General features: G+C 38.0%; 1 protein-coding gene across 3 annotated transcripts in view; it reads left to right on the plus strand.

Moving 5' to 3' along the window:
- The window catches only part of Mycbp2 (MYC binding protein 2), a 231,748-nt gene that overhangs the window by 132,243 nt on the left and 84,533 nt on the right, over positions 1 to 14,972 (plus strand). For all 3 annotated transcript variants that reach the window (XM_032918389.1, XM_032918388.1, XM_032918386.1), the window contains 9 exons: positions 715 to 846; positions 2,657 to 2,835; positions 4,429 to 4,571; positions 6,084 to 6,184; positions 6,796 to 7,014; positions 9,560 to 9,785; positions 10,572 to 10,690; positions 11,245 to 11,332; positions 12,406 to 12,455. In XM_032918389.1, coding sequence (XP_032774280.1) covers positions 715 to 846; positions 2,657 to 2,835; positions 4,429 to 4,571; positions 6,084 to 6,184; positions 6,796 to 7,014; positions 9,560 to 9,785; positions 10,572 to 10,690; positions 11,245 to 11,332; positions 12,406 to 12,455 — 1,257 coding nt within the window. The remainder of the gene's footprint in view (positions 1 to 714; positions 847 to 2,656; positions 2,836 to 4,428; positions 4,572 to 6,083; positions 6,185 to 6,795; positions 7,015 to 9,559; positions 9,786 to 10,571; positions 10,691 to 11,244; positions 11,333 to 12,405; positions 12,456 to 14,972) is intronic.

Genomic DNA, 14,972 nt, shown 5'->3' on the forward strand with positions numbered 1-14,972 from the left:
TTCTAACAAAGGCTACACAGTTTTATCAAAGTACTAATGAAAATTCTTACTAAAGATCGTGTTTATTGATATAGCTGTATTTTTCTCTAATATTAAATTATTTCAAGTGCTTAAATTTTTACAGAGTGTCTTTAATATGAGACAGAAAACAACAAATAAATTTCTTGTAATAGCATCTATTTGACTGGCTCTTTTGAGCACTAATTTTAATTAACATCTACTTCATTAGGCTTGGCCTCCAGTCTTTCAAATACTCCCAGTGTTCAGATGCTTTTAACTGTTCAGTTACTTCCAAACTGAAGCTGGTGCTAGCCAGTTTATGTTTTAATCTCTTCAGAAACAAGATAAAAGAGAACAACTTAGAGAATTCAAATTTTTCTTCAGTTTGTATAAAGAAAGGCTAATGACTAATTTCATTTTTTGGTACATTTATTTGTGTATGCGAGTGTGTGTGCATACATGCATCCACATGCTGAGTTGCATATGTGAGATCAGCGAGCAGTGGTGGGAGGCAGTTTTCCCTACCCTGTGGAGGATCTCAGAGATCAACCTTAGGCTGTCTGGCTTGTTTACCTGCTGAGCTTTCTTCACTGCCCATAACCTATTTCTTATACAAGTCAATAAACTACCTGAAGACATGCAAGAGTTATAATCAGAATTGTTCCTACCATAAAGGTAACCATCTTGTACATGTTGTTTTTATATCTCTTTTAGAGTGAGCATTCAGGAGATTCAACTCATTCTCATAGATGGACATCCCTAGAGTTAGTTAAAGGAACTTATACAACCGACGATTCACCCAGTGACATAGCTGAAATCAGACTTGACAAAGTTGTTCCTTTAAAGGTAATTTCAACTGCATTTCTTTAAACTCAGAGGTAGTGTTACACGGTTAAAGATAATGAAGAATAGAGCTGGAAAGGGTGCACGGTGCTTCCGCGTACTGCTCTTGCCGATGACCTAAGACTGGATCCTAGTACCCATGTCGAGTGGTTTACAAGCACAGGTTACGTCAGGTCCAGGGTACCCAGGGCCCTCTTCTGACCTCTTCAGGCTCCTGCACTCACAGGCATACACTCCCACATAGATATCCATGTATACTAATTAAAAATAAAAATACATTTTTTTTCTTTTTTGCACTTCAGCATTGACTATGGCTTCTCCTAAGTTTTTAATCTGCTTTAACTACTCTTTGAACCACTCAGGCACTGGGGATGCTCACGGTGCAATCCATACGTATGTGTAGGCAAAACACTTACACACATAACATAAATAATATAAATAAAAGAGTATTAAGATTTATCCTTTATATTTATTTTCTAAATACAAGCATTTGCCAAGGTAGATGCAATATATTAAAGTAAATATTAATGTTAAGGTAAAATAAACTGGATCTGATGCAGGTGAAGAAATACCATTTTGGAATAGAAATTAAAGTATAAAGTAGACTCATCAGGGACTTCATTAAAAATAACTTTAAGGGTTAGGGATACATCGTGGTCAGGAGCACATAATAATCTCGTAGAGGACTGTTCCCAGCCCCCAACATGGAGAGGCTTCTTCCCACCAGTAACTGTAGCTCCAGGGGTTCTGTGTTATCATCTGTCCTCCACACATTGACCAACACCATGGTGAGGGACCTGGGTGGGAGCAGTTTGGTTGGTTTATGTTTCCACAGCCATCACTGAGGGAAGTCAGGTCAGAAACTTGAACAGGGCAGGAGCCTGGAGGCAGGAGCATACGTAGAGGCCATGAAGAGCACTGCACATTGGCCTGCCCTTCATGGCCTGTCAGCTTTCTGTAGAATCCAGGACCACCAGCCTGGGGACGGCAACACCCACAGTACACTTGGGTCTCTCACATCAGTCACTAAGAAAACGCCCTCCAGGCTTGCCTGCAGCCTGATCTTATGGATGTATTTCCTCAATTAAGGTTCCCACCTCTCACATGACTACAATTGTGTGTTAACATAAATGAAATATGAAATATTCAGAATAAATGAAAAATACAAAAACCTTCTGGACCACAAAGCAGGAGTATGTACAGCTCTGTTTCCTGCATACCATATTCTGGACAGTTATACCCTGCATACCATATTCTGGACAGTTATACACGGATTTTCTTTCTGTGTTTGTGTACATATTGTATCTCTGATTAAATTTCTCCCAAAATAAAAGTGTACTAGATTTCACAATTACGTTTTTACATACTTAAATTATTTTAAGAATTTAAACTGACAGAACAATATTAGCTTATATTAGTATTTTTATGACTAACATTTCATGCATGTAATGAAGCGCAGGCACTACCTGTAGTTGTTGATGGCCAACTACTGGGCTCACTGCTTTCTAGCTATGTTACTTTGGGCAAGTTGTTTAGCAACTGGGTCTCAAATTCTTCATTTATCAAGTAATATACTTAACCTACTGAGGACGCTTGAGTTAATTCTGTTAGATCATATAAAGTATCTGGAACAGATTCTGATATCGAAAGGTATTCAATAAGTATTAGCTATTAATTCATTAAAAACTCATTTAACGACACGATCTATAGACCACAACATTTTAGTATATTTAGTAGTTTACTGCTAGAGTTCTTTCTGTATTTTCCTTATATTGTGAACAGATATGACATGCTTTATATTTTCCTCATGAAGGAAAACGTTAAGTATGCTGTGCGTCTGAGGAACTACGGAAGCCGCACAGCCAATGGCGATGGAGGAATGACCACCGTCCAGTGCCCTGATGGAGTGACTTTTACCTTCAGCACGTGCAGCTTGAGCAGTAATGGCACCAACCAAACCAGAGGCCAAATTCCCCAGATACTGTACTATAGGTAGGCGTACTTATGGTTAGAAACGATGTGCTAAAGTGGTGGGTAACATTTACTGTGATATAAATGCTGCCAAGTTGGTAAAGTAAATTACACAGTTTATCTTCCTACTTAGTCCAATTCCTGTGAGGAATCCTCATTTTAACATATAAATTCAGTATGAATTATAAAGGTGAATGCTTTTAAATTTTCATTCTTTCAATATCACTAAAGGTTTTTTTTTGCACTGTTATATATGTTGCTGATGTTACATTTTAATTCCTTGATTATATTTTAAAATACAAGTAGAACTTACTCATTTTTTAAATAAGTATTTAAAGTAAGTAACCCAGCCCTGACTGTCCAGGTACTGGTATTGCCTTGGTTCTTTTATCCAATTGAAGAATAGTTTTACATGTAAAGCTATTTTCACCTGCTCAGGTATAGCCTCTAGATCGTATAATGGTGGGGGTTTTCTTAGAGTAGTTTAGTGAACTGTGTGGAAGGTTAGTGATAGAAAACAAAATTGTAATCTTTGAGGAAAAATAATCCTATAGATACATTTTTCATTGTGTCTGATTTTTCATATAATAATTTATCTATAATCTTCATGTTATTAACCACTTTTTCCCTCAACCTAACTTTGCATCAAGCCACCAGTGTTGTATGTAAAGAGCCACTTGTGTTTGCCTTGGCTAAGTCACATATTGGGGATTTTGCTGTCCTTATTCATAGAAGAGGGGTCCAAGGCATTGAGGGGTTAAACATTGTTCCCAGATCTCACTTGTAATGACTTATGATAGAGGGGCTTATACATAGGATGTTGGATTCCAGGTAACAAAACACCCTTCAATCACCATACCATATATCCTCCCTAAGGCTGTTTTCTGTGCTTCGCTGATAGATGTAGGTTTCATGGGACCCGTAGTAGTCACCCAGTTGTAGCCAAGCACCTTATTGTTCTAGATGTCTCTTTCTCTTGCATCTAATATGGCAATTTCTGACAAACGTATTTGTAAAGTGCTCTACATAGGACTTCTCCTATCATTCCTGTGATTGGACTGCGGATTGCCAATCCCTTTAACTTTAAAATACTCATCGCTCCTATCTCAGTGTTTCTTCTTTCTCTCCTGCCCTTTACAGTCAGTTCTCCACAGTGCAGTCAGCGTTCTCTGATAGGAAGGAAGGCATGCCCCCGCCCCTCCTCAGTTTCTCTTGACTGTGATGAAGTAGGAGTTCGCTGCAGTGCCCTCAGCCTCCGTGTGGTCTGACCCATGGCTGTGTGTCTGCATCCTCTCCCTTAAATTCAGCACCTGGCTCCCACTGTCTGGATACCCTTCTCTCACATTTTCCACAGACCCATTTTTAAACAATTCAGGTCTTTGTTAACTATTAGTTTGACAAATAGCAACGTAATCTAACATAGACTCTCACACCCTTACTTCACAGTCCGCTTTGGATTTTATTCACAGCCTTTATCACTTCCTAAACTAACATAATCGCACGTAGACTGTCTTAACTGGAATTGTTTTCACTTTAAGTTACTGAGATTTCTGATCAGAATATGATGCCTCAGGTTCCCGGTGTAAACCGTTTTCATACTTATTCATGTCACAGGAGTGAATTTGATGGAGATTTACAGTCCCAGCTTGTAAGTAAAGCCAACGAGGAAGATAAAAACTGTAGCAGAGCACTCTCTGTGGTAAGCACTGTTGTCCGGGCTGCCAAGGACCTGTTGCACAGAGCTCTTGCTGTGGATGGTAAGACTGTCCTTTCCTTTCGGTGTAGTCATAGTTAGAACCTGCAGGGCTTTTCTGTGAATAGTGACCGAAGGGGACTTACCTTTTAGAATCCTAAGTGTTCGGTTTCTTATCCACTTATTCATCTATACAGGTATTGATACTGGATCATTTATACCTTTCATACTCTCAGGACTTTTTTTTTATAGTGAACAAAAAAAATAATGAATTCTTTTAGTTTGAACAATAAGAGAAATATCCCATCTGATTAAATATTTTTGTTTATCTTCTTTTTTTTTTTTTTAAGATTTATTTTATTTATTCCATGTATGTAAGTACACTGTAGCTGTCTTCAGACATACCAGAAGAGGGACATCGGATCCCATTATGGATGGTTGTGAGCCACCATGTGGTTGCTGGGATTTGAACTCAGGACCTCTTGAAGAGCAGTCAGTGCTCTTAACTGCTGAGCCATCTCTCCAGCCCATTTATTTTCTTGTTAGTAGTTTTTTTGTTTGTTTGAAATTTTTTTCTTTCTGTACTTCCTGTTTCCATTAACCATTTACCCAAATGTCTGGTGAATAACCAGATGAATAACCCTGTCCATCTCCTCAGATGTACTTGTCTAACTCAGATCCTAAAACATTCCTTCTCTTCACAGTCCAGTTAGTATCTTCTTTCTCTGTTCTTCCAGTGCTAGTTTAAGCTGCCTTAGTGCAACCTCACATGCATTTCTCTTGAATGGAAATGACCAAATAATCCGATTGCTCCCTTCCTCCTGTTACCCAGCTGCGCATCCTCTGTACACTAAGAAGAATTACTAGTATAAAATATTCAGAGCTATCCTTTCACCTCAAATGTTGCTCCATCACAGAGGTTTAGGCTAGGCTAAAAAAGTATTTTGTTAATATATCTCATTTAGTCTTATGCAGTAGGTTTAGAAACCCGTATTTGAAAGAATAATTGCCCTATGATATAAGTATCTAGGCTCAGCCAATCTTTTAAGCATCATAATCATGGGTAAATCAGTAAAATGGCTATCAGCAAAGCGCTTTATAGGAAAATAAAAGTCACAATAGCTTAGTAACAACAAATGCTTTTTGGAATGTTTATATGTACAGATATTGTTCTAAGATTTTTATATTATGTGTAGATTCATTTAATCCTAATAGCATTCAGCAAAGAAATATTGTTATTCTAAATAATTTGCTCTGTGTCACTCATGTAGCTGTGTTTAAAACCATTGCCCTAGGTTCTACTCCTTTCTCTAGCATTTTACAGGTATATATGTTAAGAATTTACTCTAAGATATGCAAACACTGTGTAACTTGGCTTTTCCTTTTAAAAAGTGGGAAGTGTCTATTGTAAGGATTGAGATAACAGTAAATTCCTTAGAATGAATTGAGCCTGTCCTTCCTAAAGCTGTAGTTGATGTCAAGCACAACTTTGTGAGGAGAACAGAGGAGAGGTTAGTATAGCATGTGTACAATATAACAAACTACCTTCTAACTACAGTCTTGATGCTTTTTTTAGCTGATGACATTCCAGAACTGCTTAGCTCTTCCAGTCTGTTTTCCATGCTGCTTCCCCTTATTATAGCCTACATAGGACCAGTAGCCGCTGCTATTCCCAAGGTGTGTAATCCAATTCTGTAACTTTGAATCTCTTACCATTGGTCCATTTCACAGGTCTTTCATCTTCCCTTTAAGATGTGCTCATCACTGAGGCATTAGGGTTAGAGATAACAGATAGAGCACCTTACGTGCTAGGCGTTGTTAGCTCAGTCTCCTTGTTCCCAGCATTGCCTAGTGTATATATTGGCCTCATACTTGAAGAATTTGAGAATAGGAAATCTATTTTATAAATATGGCATAAAGGTTAAGTTACCTGATTTTTTTAAAAAAAAAATTCTGAATTTGATGCCAACTCTGCAACTTTAATAAAATTATCAATAAAAAGAATATTTTACAGTAGTGAGGTAAGACATGAAGAATGTCATAAACTGTAGAGTTTTTGGCATAATTAAATAGAGTAAAGCTATTATAGATCACAGAAAAATGAGGGTTTTAAAATATAGACTAATATAATAAATTTCTTTGCCCACTAAAAACACACTTTTGTTTAAAAATACTTTATAGAAACTATATGAAAACTGGTACTTATAAGAGTTACCATCGATTAGTATGATTCCTAAGTAAGATGAGCTTCATACTTATTTAAGCATGTTTACTTTTCTATCTGCTAGGTTGCTGTGGAAGTCTTTGGCCTTGTCCAGCAGCTTCTTCCCTCTGTTGCCGTTCTGAACCAGAAGTATGCACCCCCTGCATTCAATCCCAATCAGTCAACAGATAGCACCACAGGCAACCAGCCTGAGCAAGGCCTCTCAGCGTGCACCACTTCCAATCACTATGCCGTCATCGAGAGTGAGCACCCATACAAGCCTGCCTGTGTGATGCACTACAAGGTGGGCGCCATCCTTAGCAAGACTCAAACTCAAAGCTGGATCTGAGAGTTTCTAATGCTCTCAGAAGGAGTGTTTGTGTATGTTTAGAAGTGTTACCTCTTCTGTGGTAGTTAAGAATATCCATAGAGATAATGTGGCACTGTTGGGTTAAAGACGACCTGAAGACAGATTCTTTCGTAATACAGTATCTCCAGAGTACAGTTTCCCCTCCCTCTACTCTTAGTTCTTCCCTACCTCTCCTCCCCTTTGGATCCGCTCCCTTTCTGCCTCTCGTTAGAAAAGAGCAGGCTTCTAAGAGATAACAACCAAACATGTCAAAATAAAATATAATTACATACCACAAAAACCATCACATCAAAAGTTGGGTGAGGCAACCCAACAGAAGGAAAAGGGCCCGATGGGAAGGCACAGGAATCAGAGACCCAGTCATTTACACAGTCTGCAAGACTACTAAACTGAAAGCCACAGCACGTACTTAGACTACTAAACTGAAAGCCGCAGCACGCACTCAGAGTACTAAACAGAAAGCCACAGGGCCACTCAGAGTACTAAACTGAAAGCCACAGCGCCACTCAGAGTACTAAACAGAAAGCCGCAGCACGCACTCAGAGTACTAAACTGAAAGCCACAGCGCCACTCAGAGTACTAAACGGAAAGCCACAGCGCCACTAAGAGGACCTGTGGCTCCGTGCTTGCTCTTCAGCCTCCATGGGGTCGTGTGAGCTTTGCTTAGCTGATTCACAGGGCTTTGCTCTCCTGGGCTCCTCCATCCTCACCGGCTCTCACAGCCCCCTTTTCTCTGTGACTCCCTGAGCCCTGACAGGTGGGGTCCAGTTAGAGCTGTATTTTCCTATCTCCCTACATCCCACTCCCAGTGTTGGGCTGCAGTCTCTGTGTGTTCTCATCTGCAGCAGGAAGAAGCTTTCCTGAGAGTGGCTGACTATGTCACTGATGTAGGAGTACAGTAGAATTTCATTAGGTGTCATTTTATTGTTACTTTTTTTTTAAACCCAATAGTATTTGGTTTTACCCTATCTCTGGGCGATCTAATCTAGGAAGACAGACCCTTCTACCTTACAGATTTCATGCACTGGTAGGTTTTTGAGAGTTGCTTGAAAATATCTTTCTAACATTATTGTAGTATATAATGCTAAACTCCGTGCTGTATATTGTAATACAGCAAATATAAATTTTAAAAATTGTAAATAGTATTTTTATATGTGTTCCTGTGGACATGTGTGTTCACGGATAAAGAGGCCAGAAGACAACTTTGTGTTATTCCTTAAGCACTATCCACATTGGTTTTAAACAGGGTCTCATGACCTAGAACTTGGTAAGTAGACTAGCTCGGCTGGCCAAGAATCTCCGGGGACCTTCTTGTCCTCACCTCCCCCAGCCCTGGGGTTAAAGATTGTGCCATCATGCCCAGCTCTGTTTATGTACTTTTGCACAGGCCTTGGAGACTACGCTGGAGGCTCTAAGCTCTGTACAGACTCTCATCTCCCTAGCCTCTAAGCCTTTAAACCCGCATTGCTGTGCTGTAGTCAGCCTGCTCATATTAGTGTGAAAACAAAAAATGAAGTGTTTAAAACTCCAAGTTATCATAGCAAGTCCTTTTAGTAAATCAATGAAAATGAAGCACGGTTTTTCTATTTAATTATGTTTTACACTTAAAATCTATTCAATCTGTTGTAGAAATAGATGCGTAACAATAGACAAGGCAGTAGCTTTAAGTCTCAAGCTCTTACTAAACCCATTTCATTTGTTTTCTATGTATCCCTTCCCTTTTATATTATTGTAAAACAATGATATGACATGTTCTTTTGCATATTTCTACTATAACAACCATTAAAGTAATCATAGTGTTATAACACTTAAACTGAGTAACTCCTTAATATCATCAAATCTCTCTCACACACACACACACACACTTGTATGAGTGTGTTTGAATTTGAATGGCATAAGATGAATACTTTGGGATTGTTTATTTCTTCAGTCCCCTTTTGTGTTAAATCCCTTTTAAGCATGCTCCTCCCCTCCATCGTCTTGTGGTGTTCTAAACTTTGATTGTTGGGCCCTTTGTTCCTGCTCTTCGCCTCACCTAGCTGGGCCTTTAGATTCTTCTCGAACTTTCTTTGTATCGTTGTACCCATGACTGAGCTAATATTTAAATTTGTTTCCTGCTTCAGCTCTGGAATCAGTCACTTGAAAGAGGAAAAGGTTCTGGTTCTTATTATGCAAAAAACATTTTAGTACATGTTTTAAGGTAAAATAGAATTATTGTGTTTTAAAGTAAATTGTATATCTTGTCTCTGTAATTTTGTACTAAATTGTGTGTGTGTGCTTGAATTATTTAGTGAATTGGTTTTACATTGGATTCTGTACTCTAATTATTAGATAGCTATGAATTCCAAAATTAAATGATAAGACAATTTGCTGTTTCCTTCATTTTATTTCTCTATTATTCCTTCATTTTTTGTAGGAATTTTCATATTTTTAATAAAGGTGTACATACACACAAGTGTCTCCTCTTGTCTACTGGCAGGTGACGTTCCCAGAGTGCGTCAGGTGGATGACAATCGAGTTTGACCCTCAGTGTGGCACCGCACAGTCGGAGGACGTCCTCCGCTTGCTCACCCCTGTCAGAACCATTCAGAACACAGGGTATGGAGCAAAAGTGACATCTGCTCATGAAAACCTCAACTCGTGGATAGAGTTAAAGAAATACTCAGGGTCCTCTGGGTGGCCTACTATGGTTTTAGTGTTGCCAGGTGAGTTTTCTCTTCTCTGTTTATGGGCTAAATTGGTGACGAGGGATTGTTGTGAAGATTTTGTGGGGGGTGGGAATACTAACAGTGTTAATACTGAGTCTTATGTATAGTTGGGACCAGGCTACCCAAAAAGTATGCAAGTGAGCTTGATTTTTTATTTTCTAAGTAAATGCTCTATTTTTTAGAAATAGGATCAAGCCCTTCCTTTTAAGATGTGAGTGTGGGTGAGGTGGAGTGAGGGTGGATGTACGTGAATGCTTATTTCCCAGTTAACAACAACTACTTTTTCAAACAGTTAAAACTATAGAAGGAAGCGCTGTCACCTTTCATATAAACTAGCCTTGATGAATTTAGAGGTTTTCCTTTGACTTTAACCTACTTTTGTTGGATTGGTTAATTTGTTAAGAGATCCTAAAAAGCTAAAAGTGGGGTAGAGGATTACTTAATTCAAAGAAGGGAGCACTAACCCAGGTACTCAGTAATGGATAGACCATTTTAAAAACTGCCCACATTCACTTAAAGGTAGGATTAAGGGAATGGATTTGATTATAATGGAATTTAGCAACAATTCATTAGAGCTGGTTCTGTGATAGGGTTGCTTCTAACAGCTTGCTTAAGGAAGTAGAGGACTCTTTCTCAGAATGTCTTCTTTTCATTTTAATAACTGATTTGAGGAATTCTTTATATAATAAAATAATGAAATAGTATCAAGTTCTTTTAAACTTTGACCTCAATAACAGAGACAGGAACTTGCTCCCACACACACATTTTGGTTGTTTTTTTAAGGAAATGAAGCCCTTTTCTCACTGGAAACTGCCTCAGATTATGTGAAAGATGACAAAGCCTCCTTCTATGGATTCAAGTGTTTCGCAATCGGATATGAATTCAGCCCTGGGCCCGATGAGGTAAGGACGCTTGATTCCCCGACTGTGAAGGACACTTGCTCTTGTGAAGTTTCTGTTGATTTAAAACACCTCGTAAGCTAGAGGGCCATAGTTTAAATTCTATCTTTAGTGTAATTACGTGTGCTAACTTTTGCCACTCTTTACACATGGGGAGAATTGAGCTCCTGCAGCACGGTCCCATTTTAGCCAAGTGTATTTTGAAGCGTAGGTGCATGCCCCATGCTAACGTAGTTTTACCTGTAGTAAATCACAGAACCTAGCATTGCAAAGTGGTTTAGCTTATTCTGGGTTTTCTTAAGTGTTTTAAGTCAAAACTAAAATAAAACCAAGGTCACAATTGTCCTAAATAATGATTAGAAAATGATTCCATCCATTACAGTGAAGGTGTAAACACACACTTTTAACAACTTGGGCATGTATTAAATCTCCTTCTCTCTAAGCTCCAGCTAATGCATCTTTCTTTCTAGTTTCAACTGCAGAGCTTAAATTCAAACTGCATGTTTTCATATCTTACATTCAGACGTGTTTGACCAGTGACTTTTATGCCACTCTAGGGAGTGATTCAGCTGGAAAAAGAACTAGCCAATCTCGGTGGGGTTTGTGCCGCAGCCCTGATGAAGAAGGACCTAGCACTGCCTATTGGTGAGTGTGGCTGGTCCGAGTGTTACTGTGCTTACACAGGTAACCAGCCAGCAGGGGTGTGAGGACGGCAGTACTTTCCATTGCCAAACCAGTCCCGTCACTTGGAGTCCAATTAGGTAGCTAATGGAGTCTGCCACTGATACAGAACGTGCAACTATGTTGCCTAAGAAAAAAGTTACATAAAAACCTGTTACATAAAAGGTTACATTCATAATTGGTGACAGCATCGTATCTGTATGCAAGAAGAACCTCAGGTTCTTCTGTGTATATATTGATATACACACATGCATTATATAGGAAACTATTGGCAACAGATTTCCTTAGGGGAAATGTGGTGATTGAAATATATTTATTCCACATTTTCTTTGAGTCAGTTTGACTGTTTCCTTTGAGCCATATTACTGTTTCATAACTGTCAAAGAAAAATCAATAAATAAAACATGTTCTATATTACACAATATAAGAGAAAATGACTAAAGGACATAGGTAAGTAATGAATACCTTAGGATTTTATAAATCATTGTTTACCCAAAATATATTTTATTCATTAATCAAAATAACCATTTTATTTATAAAAAAGAAAATATATTAAGTATTTAAAACTTCATACATAAATGCATTCATATAGTTAATTTCTCAGGCTTATACAACCTTTTTACATTGAAACATGAAGCTGTTAAAATTTACACTTTAGAACTATGTCATTGACTTGCACGCACGCACGCACGCACACGACACAAATGACACACAAAAATGGTTTCGTAGTGTGGTAGCTGCATCTATGATGTGTGTGTTCGGCAGCATTCACAGGTGGATTGGACCCTGGCTTCATGTGCACTGCAGTGAGGACCTGCCTGACTCCGCACACTGCTTGCTGATACGTGATTACAACAATGCAGTTATAGCTAATATTATACAAAGCCCAGACATTTTAAAATCTAAACAACTGGACTTATATAGATTTGTAAATGTTTTCCAATCTATATAGCAAGAATCCAAAACTAAATGATGAATACAAAGGATTGGTAAGGTCATTAGTATATTTCACCGTAACTTTTGAATTTGTGTGTCAGGTAACGAGCTGGAGGAGGACCTTGAGATTCTGGAAGAGGCAGCGTTGCAGGTACTGCACTCTGACTTCCGTTCGTTAGTTTAAGATAGCGGTTTCCTAGGACGGTTATCCTTCTCTTCAGTGTAAGACTCAGCAGCTAGTGCTTCCTTCCTTTTATTGGTTGTAGAGTCTCATGACGTCTAAGGGTCCTCTTAGCGAAAGAGCCATATGAACACTATTGCCACGTGCTGGGGACAGTCATTGCTAGGAAGGAAGGGTAAGGTACAGGAATGCTGTTCAGAAATACGGACGTTCCATTTATGTCTGGAAAGTCATTTAGCAAAGAACGATAAAAGGCATTTGGCAATAGACATAGGTTCCGTATATGAAACTTTAATTTCATAACATCACAGAACCATTTGGGTCTAGGGACTAGAAGCAATCAGTGTGTTGTTCATATTACATGCTAACATTTTTGTCTGTATAAATGCAAGTTGAACATTCTTCACTGTAATGGAAATGCTTCTACATTCCAACTGAAGTCTTGTTTTGGATCTCGTTTCAGTCTGTTTTGTTACTTTGTATTGCCGAGACCATTCTAGCCTCCTAGGGTACATCCTGTAACTTCGTGTAGTAGCTAGCAGTCCTCACAGCATGAGTGGAGGAGCCTAGTAAGCAGTGTTCTCAAACTACAATGCCCGCCTTTCCTAGGCTTGAGATTTGATGCAGTGATTGAGCATCTGTGTAGACGCTACACTGAGCCAATCAGTGATGCATTCGTGCCGTGTAGTGAAAAACATGAAGGTAAAAGATAGACTGAAAATCACTCACTTGAAGCCATTGTATCTAGACTATAACATCTCATGAATTTGTAAGATTCCACAAATAATATCATTTTTATTAAGGGAATAAAATATACTCTTTTTTATCAGCAATATCTGAAAATGATCATTTGCTATCCCAACATATAAAGGTTGTATTCTTAATAAAAGATTCATTTTTCTATAGCTACTTCTTTGCAGTTTTACCATGCACCAGAGCATATTGAGTCCACAGTAGGGTAGCACCGACTCAGACAGGGACTGCATCCTGTGCTAACTCTATATAGTTAGTAGTGTACTTATTTACACTATTATCTGTAAGGTTTATAGTTTATTATCCCTTTAATATTATTTTTCAATTTCAAAATTATGCCTGTAAATTAGTATTATTTTTATGCATTTTATAGAAATTGCATGATCTATCTATGAACCTGGCCAGTTGATAAATAAAAGCTGGTGTCTAATTCCTATGATTCTAAGAGTTAGTATTTTATATTTATACGCTGAAATTAATTGATCAAAAGGAGTAAAATAAAAAATGACTTCTGTTAATTTATCAAGCTTTATTTGCATAGTCTATCTTCTTCAGTTGTCACACAACCCTGTAAATCAGAGATTCTTGAGATTCTTGTCTCCATTACAGAACGTTGAAGCAAACCACTTAGGGATCGAACCTGATGTCTTGCTGTCAAAATCCCTTACTCTGACCACTTTGCTGTAGCCATAAGGAGCAATTATTTTCTCTGTAATTTAAAACACACTTAGATTAAAAAAAAAAAAAAAAAAAACTCCCAAGTGTGTGTATGTGTATAGATGTATGTTTAATATTAAGTGGTTATACTTTAGGAAACAAAAAAGTGATTTAACAGACACTTAATAAATGGTATAGATCATCAATTACATTTAAAACAGCTTCCAGAAGTTCATATATTATCATTTCATAAGATGATGCTATATAAAATAACACTTAGAGTAGATACTATTTAAAGAAAAAATAGACTAGGGACACAGTTGTTGTTATATAACATGTATAAACAATGTTGTGTCTCAGACATTGTCCTTTAATGTAAACTTAATAGTTACCATTTAAGAGATGTTTATTTGAACAGCAGCTGATATGGTAATTTGTTAATTCAAGAATGTGTGACTTATCTAGAACCATGGTTTTTACTCAAGCCTGTTTCAGCAAAAGTTACTCTTAGATAAAGAAAGGAAGGAAGGAAAGAAGGAAGGAAGGAAAGAAGGAAGGAAGGAAAGAAGGAAGGAAGAAAGGAAGGAAGGACAGACAGAGCGAGCCCTGGAAAATGTAACTTTTTTTATTAAAATTTTTTGAAACATTTTATTAAAAATTTTCTGAAGTTTTAGCATTTCTATCAGATTTTCCAAAAACAAAATATTTTAATTATCAGATGGGTGATAACTAAAATTTCAGTTTTATCTTCCGGTTTTCCTTAATTGTCATAAGACTTAGATTCACGAAGTATATGTGCAGCCTATGTCAGCTTCCATTCACCTGTTGCCCAAGACCTTGGTACCAAGGTCACTTTCCCAAGGCAGTAAACACTGTTCACCCATTGTCTTAGTGGAGCATCTGTTAATCTGCACTGAGCTCCCAGCAGGTCTTGTGTGCTCTGCACCTACCCAAGAGCTCTGGATTCACACATCAAAGACAAACATACACACACACACACACACACACACACACACACACACACACACACACACACACACGGGGGTGGGACGCAATATTTTTTAATATGCCTTACTA

The sequence above is a fragment of the Rattus rattus genome, chromosome 12 (genome assembly GCF_011064425.1).
Source record: "Rattus rattus isolate New Zealand chromosome 12, Rrattus_CSIRO_v1, whole genome shotgun sequence".
In the NCBI taxonomy this organism is placed as follows: Eukaryota; Metazoa; Chordata; class Mammalia; order Rodentia; family Muridae; genus Rattus; species Rattus rattus.